Below are 23837 nucleotides of genomic sequence, written 5' to 3' on the forward strand. Positions count from 1 at the left end.
TGGTGGCAGCCTGTTGCTAGTTGAAGATTTTGAACAATAGGTGTTTCTGAGCCCGGTTTATTGAAATGGTCTTGTCTGTGTCCTGGGGGAGATTGTAAATGAGATGTCAACAGGAGCTCTTTTGTGTGGATGGCATTCAGTCTGAAAGAGAGGAATTTCCCTTACTGTGCTAGTATTTAAAGTAGATTTGTTGCTGCTTTTGCTAAGACTTTTTATCCTACTGGCCCAGCTAACAGTATTGAATGAGTCACTTGACGTGATTGGGTGTGATTGTGACTTCCTTCCCTCCTTCACTAAGCACTGACTCAGTCATTTACATTTAGAAAGGCAAGTTCCTAAGAAGATTTCTTGCATTTTCATCAGCGTGAGCCTCTTTTCTAGACAGTCACGTGGCACTGAGCTGCCTGCCCTCCCGTTTGCCCCAGGAGAGGACCTCTAGCCGGGCTGTTTTTCTCACTCCGTGGATAACTTCTGGTTGTTTTTGTTTGCTTGTTTTCTGTTTTCAAACTACGGAGAGATTAACACAATTTCCTGCCCTTTTTTCTCCCCTTCACCCTCCCCCTTTTGGGTAAATGTCAGGAAATTTCAGTTTACTATAACGACCCAGGCCTGAAGTTGGCTAACTCCACCTTAGAAGATAAGACAACCATTTTATTACCTCTCAGCCAGGTGCCCAAGGGTGACAGGAGGTACTTTTATCTGGAGAGGACACCAGGTTAACTGTGAATGGGCTGGGCCTTGCACCACAGGTCTGCCAAGTGCTTACCTTTGTGGAACCCATTTCCCACCTTTTAATGAGAGCTCATTTGGATCCAAAATTCAGGGCCCATTTCCGCTCATTTTACTGCAAGCTGGCCTCTTAGCACTTTAGCTGTCATTTTTTCGGTTCAATTATAAACAACGTAGTTGCAACCGTGAACCAATCCCCTAACATAAGGGTGAAATCCAAGTGCAGCCCCAAACATACAAAGGATATTTTTAAAACCTCTGACTCAGTAGATTAACAGTGGCAGAGAGGCCTTTTCAAAGAGTCGATACATAATAAAATCTTTTGCTCTGACAGTATAAATCCAAAGTAATGGCAATTATTGACCTTTGCTTTCTATGGTTCCTTTTGAGAAGTAGGATAAGCCACACAAGGCAGTGCAGTGTTTTGTACATAATGAACATTTCTAGTGCTTGATTTATACATGCCTGCAGTTCTCTAACTTAATCGTCTTTCTACACATTGATTTGTTCTTCAAGCTACGTTTCATGGATTATCTTGGTTGGAGATGTGACACAAAATCCACCCTTCAAAAATGATTTTTTAAATTTTGTTGCCTGAGTAATACCCCCACGAATGAAGAATTAGCTGCATAAAGTTAGTTCAGTGCCACCCTCCTGCCAGAGCACATTAGAACAAGCCGAAGCCGGGGTGAAGAATATTTAGTTGTATTTATTTGGCAGAGTTGAGGGTCAGATTGTGAATGACGGAGGGGAGGAGTTAAAAGCACACACATAACCTTGCAAATATTAAGTTTTTACCTGTAAGTACACATCCAAATTCTATAATTTACAGACATTCCATATTGTGGTGAGAAGTCAGTTAAGAGGCCGTAGCACCTCTGTAGCAGAAATCAAAAAATAATGGCTCTGAGTTGTGTTTGAAAGGCTGCAATAAACCAGAGAGCACCTAGAACTCCAGCAGGATTAACAAAAGACAATGTTATCAAATGTGACTTAGACTCCTTTATTCCTTAAAGGTCTAACAACCTTGCTCGCCCACAATGCCAAGCCCACTGCTGCTCAGCACCACCCAACCGCTCCCCTCCATGTTGTCTGGGATGGGGCAGAGTTCCACCAGGGGCCTGAGAAATTTGTGAGGGAGCAAATAAGCAAGCAGGGAACTCTTACTGCTCCAAGGCATCTGAAGAAAGGCGGTGGGGTGGGGGTGGGAGGGGGGGTCAGCATTCTGCCACTCCAAAAAGCCTCTGTCCAAAAGCTGACCTTGGAACTACTTGGAGTGACTGTTCTATACACACACACACACACACACACACACACACACATTAGAGTAGGTGATTAAGGGGTGCTACTCTTGATTTCCTGGGTGTGTCTTGTATATTAGCTTTCTACAGTCCCCAAAATTCTGAATTGCAAATACATTTGCCCAAAAGCGGTTCAGGTAAGTCTTTTGGCTGCAGACTTTGTTCTTTCAACAGCTCAAAAGAGAACCTTAAGGACAGCAGCTCTTTCAATGATAGTAGGCAGCTTAGAGGGGGAGAACCCAGGTTCCGATCAAATTCCACCCTGGGAGAACTGGGCAACTGAAACTCTCCAGTGCTCTTTGTGTTTGTAGAAATGAGGTTATAGGTAAAATGTCGGGCTTTAGTAAACACTCAGTGAATGAGAACAATGGTGGGGTTAGGTAAGTTGATACAAATTTTAGCGCCTCACCAGTTTCCTAGGTTACTTTTATTTAATTTTGACAAATGACAAAGCCCAACTGTAAAGTGGTATTTTTAATGCACTATTGAAGTACTAGCAGTTGAAACATTAATTTTAAAATTCAGTGCAAGGAAGGAACTTGGGTTGCCACACCTTGTGCAGAGACAGCCCCGGGGACACCAGAATAGGTCCTTCTCTGGATCTGTGTCCTCACTTCTGGGACACAGTTGAATAATGAGGTGTTGCTTTAAAGCCACAGATTCACTTATTTAACTGTAAGTGGGGGCAGGGTGAATTGGCTGATAGAGTATCCCACCTAGTTTTCCTTTGAAAAGGGGGGCTTCAGGGAGCTTAGAGGAATGGGATGAGTAATTAACTGCCTAACTACGCAGACCACAGCCTCCAGTGGCCACCCACATGCCCAGCTCTCCAGACCCAGGTAATTATTCCTCATCATGCTGAAACCAACAGGAAGGAATGGTGAATACATTTTCTTTCTTCTCTACTTCCCCACACATCCTGTTTTCCCAGGTTTGGGGGTTTGAGTATGTCTTGTGTGTAAAAGCTTCTGCTCTGGGTCAATCCCTCCCGTCAACAGCATCAGGCTGTTTTGACAGAAGGTCAACTATCTCTCCAAAGCCTAGGGAGTCTGCGGTGAGCAGAGGTCACCGATAAAGCCAGCTTGAAGTTTCAGTTAGGACTGAGTTTGCCTCTGTCAGAAGTGGTAAAGCCTGCAAGTCATCTAGCTTCCTTCAGAGAGACAAACTAGCCAGACATGCCCAATACCCTGCTCGTCTACTAACAATCAGTTATTCTGCACAGCCTTGGGGACAGGCACATTAGAATTCTACTTTGTTTACCAGACTCACAGTGACATAACAAGAGAGTCCTGCTCCGTAGAAAGTTTCCATTCCAGATCTTTCCTTACACTCTAGTCTCCAGGTTCCAATAAGCATGCTTATGCTCAAGAAATTATTACAGGGCAACCAGGATATCCTTTCCCCCAACAAAATGAATCTTGACTCTTAGATATTCATCTTATACAAGCACAAAGGGCACAGAATACGAAGAAATCAAAGAATCAGAAAGGAACTAAGGAGAAGAAAGGCAGCTGCAGGGAAAAAGGTCAGTTAGCCTCATTGTCAGGTTCTCCCCCTGCACACAGCCGTGGGCAAAACCAAGCACAGATGGAGAAAATCAGGAAGATAATCCATAGATCCACAGGACCACCTGGTTTCAGCTGATAGTGCTTTGGGCTTTTATAGCCAAACCCCCTCTCAAAGGTTAGTCAATGGCAATTGCACTTGACCAGCACTTGGCTGGTCAATAACAAGCAGTAGTGGGCTCTGGTGACAGATCACATTGCAACATCCAAGGTCACAGAAAATGACTTTGCTGAGCATTCATTTTACTTCTACCCTGCTCACTTCCCTTTCATGATTATTTGGTCCCTTCTTGGTTTTTTCCCACTAAACATCTTCCCATCCTTATTCAGCTCTTTAACAATTATTTATCAAGGTACTAACATGCGCCACATGGATTCTAAGTACTGCCATCACATCATGAATTAATAAAACAGACTATGCCTGATCTTGTCATTCGTACATCCTGAAGTAATTCCTTGTCTCGTTTTTGGTCAGGAAGAAATAATTTACCTAGCAGAGAATATAGAAAAGTATCACTGAGAAGTGATATCAGACAAGAAAGCTGATTGATAAAAAGTTTAAAAGAAGAATTCTCTTCCCTACTCCTGACACCATCCCTAACCCAGATCTCCTAGGCAGGCTGTCTCTCAACCAGATCCAGTCTGCCCTGACCTGAGGAGTTGGTGGACCAGCTGCCCAAACAGGAAACCTTATATAATTCTGTAACCCTGACCTTGAGCCCTGAATCTTCCCCTTTTGTAAACAGTCCATTCAACCCAGGAAGACCTGCAGACCTGACTGGGACAAACTTTGAAAAACCTACACAACACTGGAAAACAAAACCCTAGGTCCTAGAGGAAGTGAAATATCTGATTCAGTGGCAGAAATCACTTCATAAAGTAGTGGGACAAATGGAAATTTAATCCTAACAGATGAAACTGCCAGGCAGTCATCTGTGTACATGGATGACTCAATAGCACCTGTTGGAAAGGCTGGGAAAATGAACCGTGAAATCCTGATCACATTCCCTACTGGAAGCAACAGCCCTGCTTGCAAATTAGTAAGCCTAATGTTTTCAACATCCTGACTTCAACATTTGTGCTTAGGTCTATGACTATGACTCACCTTTGCTACTGGTCAAATGATTCTTACTCAGAGCTCTAGATGTTTAATCTTTAGTATTAAATGGTCTAAACAAATACTAGCCGAATATCTTCCACTTTCAAGATGTTCCTTTGAAATTACTGATTTCAGGCAACAACTGGTTTTATATATGGTAACCCTCAATTTCTAATATTTAACTTACTGCCAAGCTTTATCAAAAGTCTACATTAGAAGGTTTCAGACCTTAGCTCCTGGACCAGGGCCTTCTAAAATGACTTTCCTCCAAACAACATGTAACTTCCTTTAATTTAGTTAATTAATGGAACTTTCTGAAGGAAACTGTTACTTTGATCTGAACCTCAGTTAACATTTCCAAAGAGGAAGAGCAGATACCAGCAGCTCACAACCCTACTCATTCTTCCAAATCAGAGACAGCCAGGCGGAAGCTGCACCTGAGAGCAAGAAGACTGGTTACAAGCACGGCCCTTGGCATTTTTGTGGGTGTTTGCCCCACACAGAGATGAAAGCCAAGGTGCGGCTCCAAAGAGTGCTCTGGGAAGCTGGGCCTGCAGTCTGGAAATCCGAAGTAATCCTTGCAACTGGGTAAACTGGAAGCCAGCAGTCGGAATTAGTAATCCTTCTGCCTGAGAAAAGGGTTTCTGCTTACAGACTACAGATCCAGAATAAAATGGAAAATGCTGGTCCCACCCAGCAGGAAGCCTCAATCTCTCGGCTATTAATCCGCACTGCCATCCACCTAACCAAATGGCCACAGCCCTCCTCACCAGCCTAACACCAAAATAAGTTACCCTCGCTGCAGCTTAAAAAAAAAAATCCAGCAACTTCCACAAAGAGATCTCACTCTGCAACTAGGGTAAAATTTTTGTTACGATAGAAAGTTAAAAAACAAAGACATACGAAGAACATAACAAGTGGAAGTCACAAATTCCTCTCGTTATTTATTTTTTTATTCTTTGGAAGACGAGTCCAGCAAAGATGTCTGCCCCTTTCAGGAGCAGGACTTACCTTGGAGACAGCCGAGGATTTCAAGGCGCATCGGCGTGTTCCGAGATGGCCACTAGGAGGCACTGGAGAACAGGGCTGCGCGCAGTCACATTTGTTTTCTCAGACATTTTGGGGGGCAGGGAGGGAGTTTGAGGGGTTGGGGTGGTAAGAGAGAAGCAGCTGCCAGGGGGGGTAAAATCCATTTGTTCTCTGAAACTCTGCCACTTGCCACTTTACAAGGCAAAGTTTGCCGTGTTACCTGTTGCCAGGTTCCTGAGAGCGCTTGGGGAAAATGTGGATGAGAAAGGTACCGCACAAAGTCCTTCAGCTTGGTGGCTTTCAAACTCTTGACAGGGCTGGCGCTGACATTTGGAGAGCAGCTGCGTGGATTGCCAGAGCATTGTTTGGTTGTAGTTCTAAGAGAGGAGTGGCTGCGTCTTACATCATTTCCAGGCATGAAGTGCCTGGAGCCTTTTTTTTTTTTTCTTTCTTTCTTTTTTTCTTCTTCTTTTTTTTTTTTTAATGACTAATTTTCTGATCCCTCCCTCTCTGGAGTTTGGTACAGTACAGGCACTGTGCACAAGAGCCTCACCTCAGGAAGCCCAAGTTTTGTAGCAACTTGTTAAAACAACTTGGGTGCCTCTTAAAAAAAAAAAAGTGTGACTCTGAAACAAACCTTTCCATTCTTCCTTCTGAGAACAATGCTGTGTTTGATTAGCAGGGAGCCCTCTCTGAAAGATCTGCTCACCCCACAAGAGGTAGCTGCTATTGCTTGAATAGATCTCCAAGCTAGACATGCTGAGGCTTGGGGCATTTGTCTGGCATTAGGAAGTGTCTGGAATACTAGCAACTACCAACTGGCAAGCCTTATGACTACAAGAGTTATTACACCACCCCTCCCTCTCTGTCCACATTCCCCGCCTCTCCCTCCAGTCTCACACAAGCATGCTTTCTTATACTTCGAAGGAGAAAAGGTTAGCTTCTCTTTGTGGTTTCCGTGGAAGATGGCTTTAGTGGAAATCATTCTCAGAGCCATGTCCTTTGAGCCAAAACTAACTGGGAAAGAAGGCTCAGGGAAGCCCTGTGCCTCTCCCAGAAGCCCCTTGGTTCATCCAACAGCCCTCTGAGCTCTGCCTTCCAGGGGACCAACAGAGCATGGTTCACTGACCACCGCACTTTGGGTGGCCTATAAAGGTTAAGGCATAAATATTTTGAAATAAAGTAACCATTTTCAAGATGTATTTTGTTTTGTAGAGTTTCTCCTTTTTTGCAATACTTTAAAAGTCTCGGCTGGTATACTCCTTGTTGACCACTCCAAACTCATTCATTTACCAACCCTCTGACAAGTTTCTACAGGGCGAAAGTACTACATTCGGGGTGGTTTCCTGGCAGTTTCTCATGGGAAGAATTACACTTTACCTGACAAGGTGTTTAATGGAAGGCTTAATGTGGGGGATGAATACAGAGGTTTTGGGTAAATGAAGAGATGGGGTTTAGAGCTCTGGGTTCAATAACTTGGCTGCTTACCTAATCAAAGCCTCAGTTTTACCATCAAACAAATAGGGGCAATGAAATCTTCCTCTGTCATGAACCTTGTTGATAAATCCCTAGCACAATGTGTGTTACAGAGAAAGAATCCACTCTCTGGTGATTATGTGGCACTTCAAGTAACTGGATTAATTCCCCATCTCATTGTCTTTGTAGTAACCTGGTTTTCTGCTTTATTCCAGTAAAAGTCTTGACCCAAACCACTAACTGGTCAGGCCTTTGCTGGAATGTCTGGCCTGCTTAGCATATTGCCATTGGGAACACCACCTCTACAAGTGACTACATGTGTGGCACTCTGGGCCTACTAGACGGGAAGCAGCCATAGCAAACTCCCTTACTAGCCATATGTCCTGTCCCATGGCAAAGCATATTTCTAGGAGTCTGTCACACTGGTCACTGCACACAAACAGCCTTGTTGGTATCTCCCTGGCATCTTCTCTTAGCTTTCTACTTCAGTTACTTCGGTCCCATCATTCTCAATGAGATGCCACATCTCAACTGATTTTCTGGCTTTCATTCATAATTAGAAGCCACAGAAACCCCAGTTTGAAAGAAACCTTGTCACTTATTTCTGGCTCCTTAAGATATTGATACAATTTTAGTCACTTCCTAGATCAGCTGGAGCTTGACCCCTGCTTAAGACATGTTTTGTATCCCCTCTCTCTTCTCAGAGAACCCTGCAATTTCTCCTAAAAGAAGGGACATAGGGGCTCTCCCTGGTGGCGCAATGGGTTAAAGCACCAAATTATGAAGTTCTCCAAAGCTACTGCAGCAAGTTTGACTCCAGGCCAGGGAGCTGACCCACATGGCGTGGCAGACCTCTCCTGACCTGCCCACTGCTCCCCTCAGCAGTGTACTTTGTCCATCTACTTCCCGCTCTGTCTCTGGTGAATCCTCTCACCCACCACACCACTGGCCTGTACCCCGGTTCTGTAAGCATAAATAAATAAAATCTTTAAAAAGAAAAAAAGAAGGGACCTAAAATGAAATGCAGCAGAAGCCTCCTTCCATTGGGGTTCAGTGGATATGTTTTTTTTCTCTCTCTCTCCTGAGAGAACCTTGCAATTTCTTCTAAAAAGAAGAGACCTAGAATGAAATGTAGCCTAAGCATCTTTGTTTGGGGTTCAGTGGATGGGGTTCTTGCTTGGGTTCCCTCTGAGAAAGATTTCGGCAGAGTTTTATAATTCAGTGGCTCATAGTGAGTTCATTAAGGACATTGGCATAGACACAAACAGCCAAAGGCTGCATTTTAAAAGGGTGGGTTTATTAGGAAAAAGAGAACTGCCCACATGCAGGCAGAGAGTCTTAGGATAAAGATCTGCCTTTTAACAGAGCCAGGAGTATCCTTATATAGTGTTCTCTGGAGGGATTCACTCTTTTGTGCAATTTTATCGATTGTGGAATCTATCACTTCGAAGTTCTGCCTGGGTTCATCTGTAAGCACTGGTGTTTCTTTATAATGACAAGTCTCCCTAGACTATAGGCCACCTCCCCACCTCTTGTTTCTATCTTTGTCTGCAAATCTTCCATCGCCATTTTAATGACTCATTAATCACGTCTATCTACACCTCAAGTTGCAGGTCTTGTGACACCTCATCCTAAACTTTTTACTCTAAGCTTCTTTACTTCCTTATTCTAGATCTGACAGTTCTGCTCAGACTCACCTTCTGAGTAATAAACTACTTAACTGACATTTAAACCACAAGGTCACTTCACATCCTATATTTGTACAACAGTTTTTTCATGTCCCGCCCGTAGACCCTTTGACATTTTTTTCTTTTTCTCTTTTAAAGATGCATGTATTTATTTGTCTGTCTGTCTGCTTGTTTATATATTTATTTATGTGTGGAAAAACTGGAATGTAGGCCAGAGGTGCAAAGGGAGAGGGGGAGAGGATTCACCAGAGGCAGAGTGGAGAACAGAACAGGCAGGTTAACTGAAATACACTGCTGAGGGGAGCAGTGGGTGAGCCATATATGGGTCAGCTCCCTGGCAGAGATTGGACTCAGGCCTCAATGGTGGTAGCTGATAGCTTGATCTCACTGAGACTTAACCCCTGTGCCACTAGGGAGTTCCTTTTCTTTTGGCTTTTTGTTTTGCTTTCTAAAACAGCCTGTAGTTTGTCTCTCTAATATGTTCTTCACTTCATTTGTACTAACACTGACCAGTCCACCAGATTTACAAATGTTTGATATCAATGCTTCTTTAGTAGTCTCTAGTGATAAATAGCTTGTTTGACAACCAATTTATTACAGATCGATATTTTGGTAAAATACAAAAAAAAAAATGAAGTACTTTCAAAAGGGAAACTAAAAAGCAATGACATACAAACACAAGCCAACAGTTTACTTGATAATTTTTTAAAAATTTTGGTGATGGCACACGGGTGACTTGGTGATGGGAAACCTGCGGATATTACAATTGAGATTGAAAACAAAATGTACAAAATGATGTAAAAATAAACTTTTGTAAAATAAAAAAAATTATTTATTTATGATACAAGAACTGAGGTGTGTGTGTAAGAAGATTCAGAGGAGACAGACCAGGGAGCAGAACAATCAGATCTATTGAAATACACTGCTGAGGATAGGTCTGCTGAGCCAAATGCCTTAGCTCTCTGGCTGGCGGAGGGTAATCAAATTAGTGCTGCAGTGACTGGCACCACTGTCTTTAACCCCTGAGCAACAAGGGAGGCCCTTTATGGAAACTTTTTTAGCATTCCCAATCCAGAAAGTAATAGAAAGTAATTCCTACCAAACCAAATAGGAATGATCTATGTGCAGGTAAGTAGGGAAACATGTAACTTCTTAACGCAGACATGAAAAACGAAGTCTCTCTGTGCTCTGCAGAATCATCTGAATGAAAGTGATATCACTGAAATCCAGCATTATTCCTAGTGAATCTTTTCATAAATGGATGGGAATCTTTCAGCCAACTTTGAACCATGGTAGTAAATCATCAGTATCCAGAGAAGGAGAAAAACATTTTATTTGAAATGAGCAAATAATCATCAGGGCAAAAGTAGTGACTAAAATATATCATCATTTCTCTTTTCAAGCTCCGCTTGAATAAAAGGAGTATTTACACTTTAAACTCAACATTTTTTCAACAAATGAAGTGTTTTACTTACTATAGTGTAAGCCACTCGTTTTCTCTTTCTGTCTTCAACAGACAGATTTATCTCTGTCTCCTTCACCGTTGTTGAGTCTTACTCTTCCATGTGCTTTCTGGCAGTTGTGCTTCAATGGATCCTAAATCTTTCATAGTGCTGAATTATGAGAGTAGAATTTGAAAAACAAGAACAAAAACTTAGGAGAGAAGAAAGGCCTTAGGGCTTAGCCTACAAAGCTGGGAAAGAATGATGCTGGAGAAAATTGGGAGATTTGGTTGCATGGCTGTCTGGAGCAGCTTCCAATGGCAAAGAAATAGGACATAAAGAGGCCCTCCCTGGTGGCGCAGCGGGTTAGGGTGCAACACTGCAAGCTAGCTGCAGCCACTTTAGTATGAGTTTGATCCCCAGCCCCAGGAGTGACCCATATAGCCCAACAGACCTCTCCTGACCCGCCCGCTGCTCCCCTCAGCACTGTACTTCGCACATTTGCCTGTTCTGCTCCCCACTCTCTCTGGTGAAGCCTCCCACTGCAAAAGCAATCTTAAAGATTTGCACTCCTCTTACATTCATATCTGATGCCTCTTGGTGGGGTTTCTTGCATACACCCCAGTGTAATTGTGTCAAGTTCCACCCTGCAGTAAATTCATGGGGAAAAAAAAGCCTCAGATACTACACTCAAGCCAAGGCACCCATCTTCTGTTTGGATCCCTAATTTGAAGTGAGGCAGTCTCTAATTCTGTCCTCCTTTGGGCATTCTGCAGCGTGCTGGGGAAACCAGCCTGTTCTCTCCATGCACTTGTGACACAAGCTATGCAACCTCTGTCGTCAGACACGGTCCGGATGGAGGGGAATTGCTCTGAAAATCAGACTTTCCACGCTAACTTATGTTATGAGCTGGTCTCCAATACACTTGAACACTCGTGGATTGCCAGCATTGCTGCTGCTATTCTGCAAGACTGAATCCACCCTAGCACCAGTTATCCCTGGTGATGTGGAAGTGGAGCTGACAATAGTCACAAGATGGTACCAAATTATAGTTGAGGGGGCGGGGGCATTAGAGTGGAAATAATGTGATCCCTCCACACTTCCCTATGACACTTATCACTTCCTGGCGGGCATTGCAGGTATTTGTCTGTGGATCACAGCAGAGGAGTTGATATCAATCAATCATGGGTTAGGGATATGTTTTGAGAAATGTGTGATTAGGGAGCTTGCGGTTGTGCAGTGTCATGGAAGACAATGACGCACCTATTAGTGGTGATGTGGCCTACCGCACACCCAGGCTATAGGAAACAGCCTACTGGTCCACCACTGCAGGTATGGCTTGTCGTTAACAAAATGTTAAGTGATTCCTGTCTGCTTTAGACTCATTGTCCAGTTTGGATTGTCCACACTAAAAAAGGAGACTGGAGTAGCTAACAATAAGCATCAAATAATCAAAAAGATCAGACACTGAATGTTGGAATGTGTCATCTATTTCCTTTGGAATATGAGTGGGCCAAACCTTCTGAGAATCCATTTTCAACAAAATAGTGAGTTTACATTATAAAGACTTGGCTTAGGAGAAATAATACAATGATCGAGTTTCATTAAACTTGGCTAGAAGGACCTAGTCCTTCTAGATATGGCCACTCGCTTCCAGCCTCTCAGATGCTCGTCTGAGACTGAGCTGCTTTCATTCAATCCTACGGAAGCAAGGCATTTGTTGCTCCATGGCCTTAATTTTACAGTTACAAAACTGAATTGACGGAGGTTTTGAAATATCAACAAAGCACATGTTCTATTCCTCAGCCCCAGTTCATTGGGGCCTAACTGGAGAACCTGAGATGAGGCTGTACTGCAGATAGCTCTCACCTTAGGGGGCTGGGAGCCTGCAGGGCCACATGACCGCGTGTTGCTGTGCGCTGTTCACAAGTGAAGATGCTCGTGAAGATACCCAGACTTTCTTGGGTATACCTCTGCCTGTCACGCATCCAGGTGTTTGGATTATTTACATGAAATTAACATCCCTTCCTCCATCCAGCACATATGATATTGTGATGTGACGTCTGTATGTTTTTACCTTTAGCTCTCGGGCAATCCCTGGGAAGTTGCCAAACAGTTCTGCTGCAAGAGGGAACTCAAGCAGTTGTGAAGGGCTGCTGGGGCTGCAGGGTGAACGAATTCACCAGATACAGTAGGGAAAGTAGAAAAGGCAAATTTATTGATCACCCTGCTAAAGAAACAGGGGCGAGTCGAGAGTGTCTGCACAGTGAGTGAGGGAAGTTTGAAGCACCGTGTGGACGCTGAACTTGTGGGCTTTCTTAGACTTAGGACACAGGTCTGTGCTGTGCTAGCTACTCAAGTGTCAGGCGCCTATTACTTCCTGCATCTTTGAGAATTTACATCAGCCTTTGATGGCCACAGGTGGGCGTTATGGCCCTGTTTCAATAACAATCATTTTGATTCTTCCCCTCACCCAAGGACTCCGGGCCTGGTTCCCATGGTAATTTCAGTTACCCCCCCCCCCACACACACACACCCCTTATCGGATCAAAACGCTGCTGGTCCTTGTCCTTCTCCTCCCCCATCTGCTAAGCCAGAAAGAGACTGAGCTTTTAACCCTATAAACCCCAACAACTTTCTGTCGCTATCTCTCTCATGGTAAAAGAAATGAGTCCAAATCACTGGATATTGGACCAGCAGGAACACGTAATAGGATCCTTCTATTTATTGTTCTTATAGGAGACTTCTGTGGAGTGGCCTCAGGAAAGACCCTGAACATTGAAGCCAGTAGTTCTGAGAGATGGCTGGAGCACTGCTGGAACCCTAGATGGAAAGATGGGGTCCTGTGGTCAGGCTGCTTCATTTGGTGTAACAACAGGTGACACCAGCTGTGGTGAAAAGGCCTGCTGGTAGGGTAGGCCAAGCAAGGGAAACAATAGTTGGAATTATTTTTTAGAGGACTAAGCAGAAGTCTTCAGAAAGCTGCAAAGCAATTGTTCTTGACTGGCTGGGAGTTCCCACTTGGATGCTTACTAATTCTTTTGATCTGCATTATTCTACATCATTCTCTGCAAAAGCAATGCGAAAACCAGGATGTAAAGCTTCCAAACCCTGAGCATTATAAACAGATGGTTGGAGAGAGGGGCTGGAGGCAGCTTCAGTGCAGCCGTGCAGGGCTCAAGCACTTAGGTCCTAAGTGGGAGCCTGGCTCTGCAGATCCAGTCCTTGAGCTGTTCAGGTTGTCTGAAGGACAGCACTTGAGAGAGCAAGCTTGTAGACAACCCTCCCCCCCCCCTAGCTTCCCCCCACAGGGGTTGTGGGATGGGGGGGGACAGTAGGCAAGTGGGAGGGAGGGAGGGGAAGAGATTTATAAACTAGGATGAGTCTTTATTTTACAACACAGGACATTGCTGTCACATATTCCCTCTCAGTGTGGACTTCTCAAAAAACGACAACAAAAATTTATTTAGAGAGCACCTATCCAGGAAAGGGAAGAAATGAAGGAAGGAAGAGAAAGACACAGAGAGACAAAGAGACAGAGACTGGAAATCAGTGCGTGCAGAAAGGTGTGACTTTGTGCTATGGGAGGCCAGTTCTCCTCCCCACAAGCATGACTAGGATTTGAACCCATGCTCATCACCTCCCTGCTTCCTTCTTTTTCCAAACACTAGAATCCTCTCAGATATGTTATCCCATTTAACATGAGCTATACTAATTTTTTCCTGAGGAGGGAGAACATACTCTGGTCTTGTCCGTGGGGATGTATTTTCTCTCAAGGTGGTGCACTGTTGCGGGGGGAGAGCTCGACAGATGGCGAGTCCTGTCTATTTTATGTTGATTCAATATTAATTTCCAATTCAGAAACTTCTGTGTCAGAGGTTCTTGTTTTCCAGTCTTTTCTCCCCTCAGTCTGATGGGGTGTCACCTCCTAGAAGAGCAAACATTCCCTCTGAGCAGGGAGCTCACTTACTCTCTCAGTGGACTTGTGTTCATGGTAAATGTCTCTGTGTGTTTCATGTGCCCAGATTCCCAATGGATGTCACTTACAATATCAGCAACTAAAACCCCACGCAGAAATCACAGTGTCTTTGTTTTCACTGTCTTCCAGTGTCATCTTGCATTACAACATATAAGAAGACACCACCTCCAGTCCCACCCAGAACTACCACGAAACCTTTCATTTCTATCACAGCCCAGAGTAGCACAGAGTCGGCCCAGGATGCCTACATGGACGGCCAGGGCCAGCGAGGCGATATTATCAGCCAGTCTGGACTGAGCAACTCCACGGAGAGCCTGGACAGTATGAAGGCTCTGACGGCCGCCATCGAAGCTGCAAATGCCCAGATCCACGGCCCTGCCAGCCAACACATGGGCAACCACCCTGCCACGGTCACCACCACGACCACCATAGCCACTGTCACTACAGAGGACAGGAAGAAGGATCACTTTAAGAAAAATCGATGTCTGTCTATCGGAATACAGGTAACACCTTCCCTCTCTGGCCTTTGATGTAGAAGCCCCAATAAAGAAATGTAACGCTATTTTTCCCCCAGAAGCTTTGCCATCCTGCCATTTTGGGTGCCAAACAGCTTGCGGAGAGCCAGATATTCAGATTATTGGGTTTATACACTCTACATTGTGAAATGAAATTTTTAAAAATTTTAAAGGTATTTTGCAGACATTATTGGCAGCCTTTATATTTGCTCTCTGAATCAAATGTTGACTGAAAACATGGGGGCAATCAAACATAAGATGCCCTCAATTTTTTTTTTTTAAAGATGTATTTATTTATTGGTATAGAACTGGGGTACAGGCCAGAGGTTCTGGGGATTGAGGGGATTCACCAGAGACAGAGTGGGGAGCAGAACAGGCAGATGGACAAAGTACACTGCTGAGAGGAGCAGCAGGCAAGACAGGGGAGGTCTGCTGTGCCATGTGGGCCACCTCCAGGGCTGGGGATTGAAGCTGCAGCTAGGTTCAAGCACAGTGCTGTGCTTTAACCTGTTGCACCACCAGGGAGGGCCCTGATGCCCTCAATTCTTAAAGCATATTTTAGTTCTCAAAAAAAGGAGTGGTCATCCAAGAATAACCAGGGTTATCTGGCTGTGTTACAGTATGTACAACACTATTGAGTAACCATGTGAGAACAAAAATGTGAATCATTTCGCATAGATGTGGGAGTGGGAGAGTAAGACCAAAGTGATTGATAGTGTGGAAAGCAATAACGTGGCCTAGCATCATGGGAAAAGAATGTACAGCAGTTTCAGCATAATTGTGGGCTATTTAGCCATGCATTTCATAAAAGTGGTAGATAACTCAGCAGGCTTCTCATTTCAGTTCACTGTTTTTGCCTCTTAAAGATAAGATCAAACTGATCCTTGTTTTTTTGCATCTATTCAGCTTGGCTTACCCTGCTAGAAATCTCCCATCAATGGAGAAATATGTCCTTTCCCCCCATTTTTTCAGTGACTGATTGATTGATCTGTTTATGCATACAAGAACTGAGGTATAGGACAGTGGTGCAGGAGGTGAGAGGATTCACCAGAGACAGGAAATGGGGAGTAGAACAAGTGGCTTGACTACTGCTGAGGGGAGCAGCAGGAATAAGACAGGAGAGGTCTGCTGGGGATGGAACTCATGTTGCAGTGGCTGGTGATAGCTTGATATTGCTGACTTTAACCCCTGTGCCACCAGGGAGGGACCTCCTTCTATTTTTGTGTGGTGTATCATTCTGCAAGTGCCCTTTGAATAATAACTTCCTGATGCTGTGTCCAATAAATCTATCCACACTGCACCATCTCTGAGATGCATATAAAAGTCTGTTGTGGGGCACATTTTCATAACAATGATGCATTTTCACAGTCCCATCTTGCAAAGTCCACTTTTAGGTTCTCTGTTATCCTACTTAATCTCCTTGAGCCTATTTCCTCATCTCTCCCTCAGAGGCTTATTCCAGGATTGAGTTTACAAAACCCAGCTCCTGGGAGGTATGGAATTTCAATTTAGGATGATTGGTCTTATAGGTTACTCTCTAAATAATTACTTGAAATGAAGTATTTATATTTCAACCAGTAAGATGAAACTGTTCTGAAATCAACATATAATTTTCGGAAGGAAGTTGTTTTTTTAAATAAAAATTTATGTATTTATGCATATAAGAACTGGGGGTATGGGCCAGGGGCCCAAGGATTCACCATAGAGAGAGTGGGGAGCAAAACAGGCAGATCCACTGAAATACATTGCTGAGGGGAGCAGTGGGAGAGACAGGAGAAGTCTGCTGGGCCAAGTAGGTCACCTCCCTGGCCGGGCATTGAATTTGTTCTGTGGTGGCTACAGATAGCTTCGCAGTACGTGCTATAACACATTGCACTACCAGGGAGGGCCCAATTTTTTTATTATTATTAGTTTATTTTTACATCATTTTGTGCCTTTTTCTATCTCAGTTGTAATCCCCGTGGGCTTCCGACCATAGGGAATTGACCCATGTGCCATCACCATAGTGATGTACTTTCACCCCCCTGTTTTTTATCCCATTCCCCACTCCACCCCCATAAAATGTCTCTGGTATATAGTTGTTTATTGTTGTTGTTTTTTTTTTTCCCCTGTTGGAGGGCCCAGTTTTGGGAAGAAAGGTTTTTTTGTTTGTTTGTTTGTTTTAAAGATTTTATTTATTTATTCATACAGAAATGGGGTACAGGCCAGAGGTACAAGGGTGGTGAGAGGATTTACCAGAGACACAGTGGGGAGCAGAACAGGCAGATGGACGAAGTACACTACTGAGGGGAGCAGCGGGCGGGTCAGGAGAGGTCTGCCTCATGTGGATCACCACCATCCCCACCCCTCCACCCACCCCCCCCCTCACCCCTGCAGGCGGGGATCGAACTCATGGGAAAGTGGCTTAAGATTCTAAGTGCTGGGTTTTAACTGGCTGCGCCACCAGGGAGGGCCCGGGAAGAAAGTTTTTATCTCAAAGATCATCCAACTCTACTTAAGCATTTAGATATTTTCCTAAAACTGTTCATATTCTTCCTGCAATCATTGTTTACTGCTGTAGAAGTTATATGAAGTACTGAATATACAAGATTTCTCATTTAGCTCCACAACAAACTATGTAACACAGGTGGTATTATCATTCCTACCCTATAGATCAGGACTCAGAGAAGTGGAGTAACTTGCCCAAGGTCACATATTCTATGTGATTCAAATTATACTTTATTGTATAATATAACCATGCTATACTACTTCGTTGCTGAAGAAAAATAAGCAGGTAAAAATTAAAGATGCAAAGTAGTTATCAAATTTCATTATACAGTAATCCTAGCCCCAAAATATATGATACTAGAATGAGAACTCCTTTAAGATCAGAGTTTCTGGGCTTTCCCTGACATTTTAATTTAATCCATAATGCACCATTAATATTATATCATTTGTTTTACAAGCTGAGTGAACTTAGGTCAATCACATAATAGCTCTCAGTTTTCTCATCAGGAAAATGGGAATAATCATAGTCACTATATCATAGAATACTTTATAGGTTGTAGTAAAAGTTGACATAGAGGTGTAAGATTCAGGCATAGATTGTCATTACAATGGCTCAAAAATATTAGCTTTAGTTGTTATTAATATTATATGCCTTTAAAAATCGCAATTAGCTAGCTCTATTTACAAAAGGAAAGATGTAGAATCAACCTAAATACCCAAAAACAGATGACTGGATTAAGAAGATGTGGTATATATACACAATGGGCTATTAATCAGCAATCACAAAAGATAAACTCATGCCTTTTGCAGCAACATGGATGGAACTGAAAGGGATTGTGTTTAGTGAAATAAGCCAGAAAGTGGAAGATTTCACTCATAATAGGCACTTAAGAGATTAGGGGGAAAAACAATTGTAACAAAGTAGAAGCGAAAAACAACGAACAATTATAATGAGAGTCATTTTATGGGGTGCAGAGGGGAAAAGGATCAAAATTGGGGTGGGAAGAGTGCATGGAACTATGGTGATGGCACAGGAGTGAACTGGTGGTGGGAAGCTCATGGGGAAAACAACCAAGATGAAAAAATGCACACAATATATTTAAAGTTAAAAAAAATCACAATTAGCTAAATATACTGAAAGTTTATCACCTTCTAAGGTCTTTCTCAACTTTTTAAGGACAGATTCAATTTCCTTAAGAGTATTAAAAGTATTAAATTCATTAATTTAAGTAGATTGACCTAGGTACCATACAACAGAGATGAGGTTTGTCATATATGGACCTAGCAAAAGTGGTAACAGTACAGAGGTAAATTTACATGGAATAGCTAAAGCTTAGAAGATGAAAACACTCTGATGCAAATAAGATGTGAGCTTGGATAGATGAAGCTGGAGCAGAGTACAGTGCATTCATTCTGATGCTTATGATGCCTGCTTCCATTCTTTCTCCTTTTCTGTATACACTGAAGATCATGGTTAAGAAAAGAAATACTGACCATGCATCTTTTAAAATGTTTCATTGGGTAATTTGATACTACTCCATAGTATAAGGCTGCAACATTCTACTTTGGCTGACATTCTAAGTAAGCATTTTAATTTTTTTTTTTAAAGATTTATTTATTTATTCATACAGAACTGGGGTACAGGCCAGAGGCTCAGGGGCGGTGAGAGGCTTCACCAGAGACAGAGTGGGGAGCAGAACAGGCAGATCGACGAAGTACACTGCTGAGGGAAGCAGCGGGCGGGTCAGGAGAGGTCTGGCTCGCCATGTGGTCTCCTCCGGGGCAGGCGGGAATTGAACTCATGCGGAAGTGGCTTCAGATTCTCAGTGCTGCGCTTTAACCCGCTGCGCCACCAGGGAGGGCCAAGCATTTTAATTTTATATGCATATAGTCATATGGAATAAGTTAGACTCTTATTCAGGAAAACAGAAGTATTGCTTATTTCTCAAGCAGATCAAGTTCAATACACAAAATGGGTTCTATAGGATGAGGAGGCTGGAGCAGTAACCACTCCTAGGAGGAGGGGAAGGAGTGAGGGAAGTGGATTTAACAGAATTTACTGTTGAGAGGAAAGTAAGATCAGCCTTCCTCAGACCAGGCATGGGCAGGGTACAGCTACTACCAAGCTATTCAACTGTCAAAGGCGGTGAAGACTGTAGACACAGCTGTGATCCTATCCTGGAGGGATACCAGCAGAAGATGGAAACAGGAAGGAATTCCTTCCCCTCCTCCTACCTTCCTTTGTTAGACCGAATTGAAAGACAGCCAGCAAAGAAATCTGGGAAACGTAGTTTGCCGAGTTCTGTTCCCTCCCCACCCCCATCAAGCCACGGACCAGATGGGTGGTGAAAGTAGGCTTAGAGATGCAAGACAATGAGTAAGCCGCCAGAATGATGCATTTTAATGCACTTGGTCAAACAAATTTTTCCTCTAAAAGCCTAAGGTGAATGGAGTGAATAGACAACGTTGCGTCCGTGTTCTTCCAGTGAAACATCTCATAACACTAAATGATTCTAGAACATTTAGAAATGTTGATTTTAATGTAATATGGTCCAAAAGTTAAGTCAACTTAATTTATCTAGTGCTGTTCTGATATTCTAATGTTGGGCAGGTGGGAAGAAATAGGTAACTAGATTACTTGGAACTTAGAGTCTCATTGCAAAAATATGTCTTCTACAATGTCAGGACAATGTTAATAGTAATGCTTTCCCCTAAAATAGATAACACAAAGCCTCCCTGGTGGCGCAGGTGTTAAAGTCTCAGCGCTATCAAGCATGAGTTCTATCCCCTGCCAAGGAGCCAACCCACATGGTCCAGCAGACCTCTCTCCTTTCTCTCCTGCTGTTCCCCTTAACATTGTTTTTCTGTAGATCTGCTCCCCACTCTGTTTCTGGTGAATCCTCTCACCCTTACACCTCTGGCCTACACCCCAGTTCTTGTATGCATAAATAAAATTTTAAATTAATAAAATAAGCCCTCCCTGGTGGCACATCTGGTAAGGATGCAGCACTGCAAGCTAGCTGCAGCCACTTCAGTGTGAGTTTGATCCGGCCTGGGAAATGATCCATATGGTGTGGCAGACCTCTCCTGACTGGCCCTCAGCAGTGTACTTCATTGATCTGCCTGTTCTGCTCCCCACTCTGTCTCTGGTGAGTCCACTCGCTGCCCCTGCACCTCTGGCTTGTACCCCAGCTCTGTATGCATAAATAAATAAATCTTTAAAATTAATAATGATAAAATAAGTAACACACGAATGTAATGTTATTGTAAAGGATTCTTATTATATAAAACTATGCAGAACACAATATGAAATTCCCATTTTTTCTACCTCAAACTCTGTTCCCCAAAGGGAGTCGGCAGCACCATTACCTACAGCATCTTTAGTCTTTCAAGAGTAATTTCAATTATAGATGCATTTAGCTAACAAGTATCAGACCCTAGCCCTGCCTTTAACTAACAAGTATCAGACCCTAGCCCTGCCTCCTCCAAATAATAGATGTGACTTCCTTCTATTATTATTTAGCTCATGTTGCAAAATCTAAAGGACCTTTAAGTTTAATCTTCATGTTATTACGTATAATGTGATTCTTTTCTCATTCTTTGAATTAAAAATGAAAGAAAGTTAAGTTATTGAGACCACACTCTTTTGAGATTCAATTATTTATTCCCTTTAACTTCAATGTGTAGAGATATATTTCATATCCTGCATGAAAATGTTAGTCCAACTGCAAATAGCAAAACTGCTCTTGTCAAACTGAATGAACAATTTCAGAACAGTACAAACCAAATGAATTGTTACTTTGATTTGAAAGGAGGCTTTGAGAAATACGCAGGTCAGGCAGGTCATGTTACCGCTGATTCAAGAAGATAAAGGAAAACTGTGGAGACTGAATTGACAGATACTTCCTTGCCCAAACTCTAATTAGTCTCCTCTGAATTCTCATCCCAAGTAGGCCTCAACTTTGTACTTCCATGTCAGTCTGTATTGCCCAATTTTAGCAAAAATCCTGCTGAGTCTGTTTATCCAGAATTCTATGCCCATGATAGCTGATCTCCTTGAGTATCTGATGAGTTACTACTCATCTTCCACTTTCCCAGACTTGTCTGATCACACTGGCTTGTCTTCAGCAAGAATCCTGCTAGGTCAGTTTAGACAGAATCCCTTTCTCCCCAAGGTTTCCTCTTAGTATCATTCACTCACACCCCAACTTTGTTCCTCAGGTACAAGTTCCTACTTTATCTAGTTATCTTTGGAGTTGAGTTGAGCCCAGTTTCTCTCCTACTACAAAACCCCATCGCAGTGTTCCCTATACCTGTGATGATGGTCCTGCTGAACAAAACCTGCTTATCATACTTTAACAAGTATAATGAACTAATTTTTCTTTTTTAAGATTTATTTATTTATACATACAAGAACTGGGGTACAGGCCAGAGGTGTGGGAGGTGAGAGATTTCACCAGAGACAGAAGGGGGAGCAGAACAGGCAGATGTACTGAAATACACTGCAGAGGGGAGCAGCAGGTGGGTCAGGCGAAGTCTGCCATGCCATGTGGGTCAGCTCCCTGGTGGGGGATCGAACTCGTGCTTCAGTGACTTCAGATAGCTTCACAGTGCTGTACTTTTAACCGGTTGAACCACCAGGGAAGGCCCCAACTTATTTTTCCTTGTCTAGTTTTCAAATTTTGTAAATTTCATGTCAATGCCCTTGAAGTGTTGAAAAAAGATTTCTTAGGGAGACTTATTTCAAATCAAAACTAAAGAACCTACAGAGATCATTTGAGTGGATTAAAAAGACAAAAGGGACATTACAACACAGTTTCCAGTCATCATACACTGAAACAATAAATTAACACAAAACATATAACATCAAACCTTTTGAAACCATTAAAGATTTTCTGAAAAGATCTTCCTTCTTTGCATTAAAGAGGAAATTTGAGATGACTGTTAGAAATATATTACATAACTACGAGAACCCTGTTAAATATTGCTATGAGCTGTGGTCATTGCTATGATGTTAGATGAAACAGAGCTGTATGTTCTTTCATATATAAACAAAAAGTATTATGCATGACACATTCAATTTGCAAAATTAAGAAAAAGAACAAAAGATGAACATTAGGTTGATTTGTAGGTAGAAGTTGCTAATGATGCATTAGAAAATACTACAGAACAGTAGTGTCATCAAGTAAAGTAGAACTGATATTAAACCAAAATTGGTTCTTTGAAAGCCCAAATAAGTGGACTTTGAAAGTGGACAAGTTTGAGAGACAGAGAAAATACAAATCAATAAGATAAGAATTGAGACAGTAGACATTAACATTATACAGTACATAGTGAAATCCAGAAATTATTTTAAATATGAATATGGTTAAAAAATATACATAAACCAAATCAAGGCTCTCCCTTGTGGCACAATGGGTCAAAACACAACACTGCAAGCTAGCAGCAGTTGCTTTGGTGAGAGTTCAAGTTCAAGCCTGGAGATGATCCACATGGCCGCAGACCTCTCCTCTCTCACTAGCTGTTCCCCTCAGCAGTGTACTTTTCATTGATCTGCCTGTTCTGCTCCCCACTCTGTCTCTGGTGAATCCTCTCACTGGCCCTCCACCTCTGGACTGTACCCCAGTTCTACATGCATAAATAAATAAATCTTTAAAAATAAAAAAGGCCCTCCCTGGTGGCGCAGCAGGTTAAAGCACTGCACTAAGAAGCTTAAGCCAATTCCACATGAGTTCGATCCCCGCCTGCCCCGGAGGTGATCCACATGGTGTGGCAGATCTCTCCTGACCCACCCGCTGCTCCCCTCAGCAGTGTGCTTCAACGATCTGCCTGTTCTGCTCCCCACTCTGTTCCTGGTGAATCCTCTCACCCTCTGCATCTCTGGCCTGTACCCCAGTTCTGTATGAATAAATAAATAAATCTTTAAAAAAATAAAAAATAAAAAAGAAGCCAAATTAAGTTTATGTCTAAGGGTGAGATGTCAGCTGTTTTAACTAGAGTCAAATACCACAGAAAAAATTCCTATTTTTCAGATTCAAGGCACAAAGCAAAAAAGTGAAATTTGGTGTTAACAAACTAAAGACAGAGGAAAATTTTTATAATTGCATGCCCACTTAGAAAATATAATGGAAACAGCTGAAAAACCATTCAGACTCAGCAGAGTGAAGGAATGCAAGATAAAATAGAGAAATCAATTTACTTGTATGTATTAATAAATTATAATGGTACAAAAATATTCCATTCACTATAGTAAGTATTAAGCAATAGGAGTGAGCTACACAAAGAATATATAAGATATATATACACCACTTCCTAGTGGTGTAGGGGTTATAACACAGCACTATTAAGTTATTGCCAACCACTACAGGGCCAGTTCAATCCCTGACCTGCCAGGGAGGTGACCCACATGGCATAGCAGAACTCTTCTGCCTTACCACTGATCTCCTCAGCAGTGCATTTCAGCCAGCCTGACTGTTCTACTCCCCACTCTGTCTCTGGTGAATCCTCTTTCCCTTCACCCTCACACC

General features: G+C 42.7%; 1 protein-coding gene and 1 long non-coding RNA gene across 7 annotated transcripts in view; one reads left to right on the plus strand and one right to left on the minus strand.

Annotated features, from left to right (window-relative positions):
* LOC105853725 overlaps nt 1-6089 on the minus strand; it is a 45791-nt gene extending 39702 nt beyond the window's left edge. For both annotated transcript variants that reach the window (XR_001145512.1, XR_001145511.1), the window contains exon 1: nt 5706-6089. This is a non-coding gene — a long non-coding RNA (uncharacterized LOC105853725). The remainder of the gene's footprint in view (nt 1-5705) is intronic.
* The window catches only part of DLGAP1 (discs, large (Drosophila) homolog-associated protein 1), a 504048-nt gene that overhangs the window by 434927 nt on the left and 45284 nt on the right, over nt 1-23837 (plus strand). For all 5 annotated transcript variants that reach the window (XM_012725915.1, XM_004683753.2, XM_004683755.2 and 2 more), the window contains one exon: nt 14438-14811. In XM_012725915.1, coding sequence (XP_012581369.1) covers nt 14438-14811 — 374 coding nt within the window. The remainder of the gene's footprint in view (nt 1-14437; nt 14812-23837) is intronic.

Source organism: Condylura cristata, unplaced genomic scaffold (genome assembly GCF_000260355.1).
Source record: "Condylura cristata isolate star-nosed mole 26May11 unplaced genomic scaffold, ConCri1.0 scaffold00016, whole genome shotgun sequence".
Lineage (NCBI taxonomy): Eukaryota > Metazoa > Chordata > Mammalia > Eulipotyphla > Talpidae > Condylura > Condylura cristata.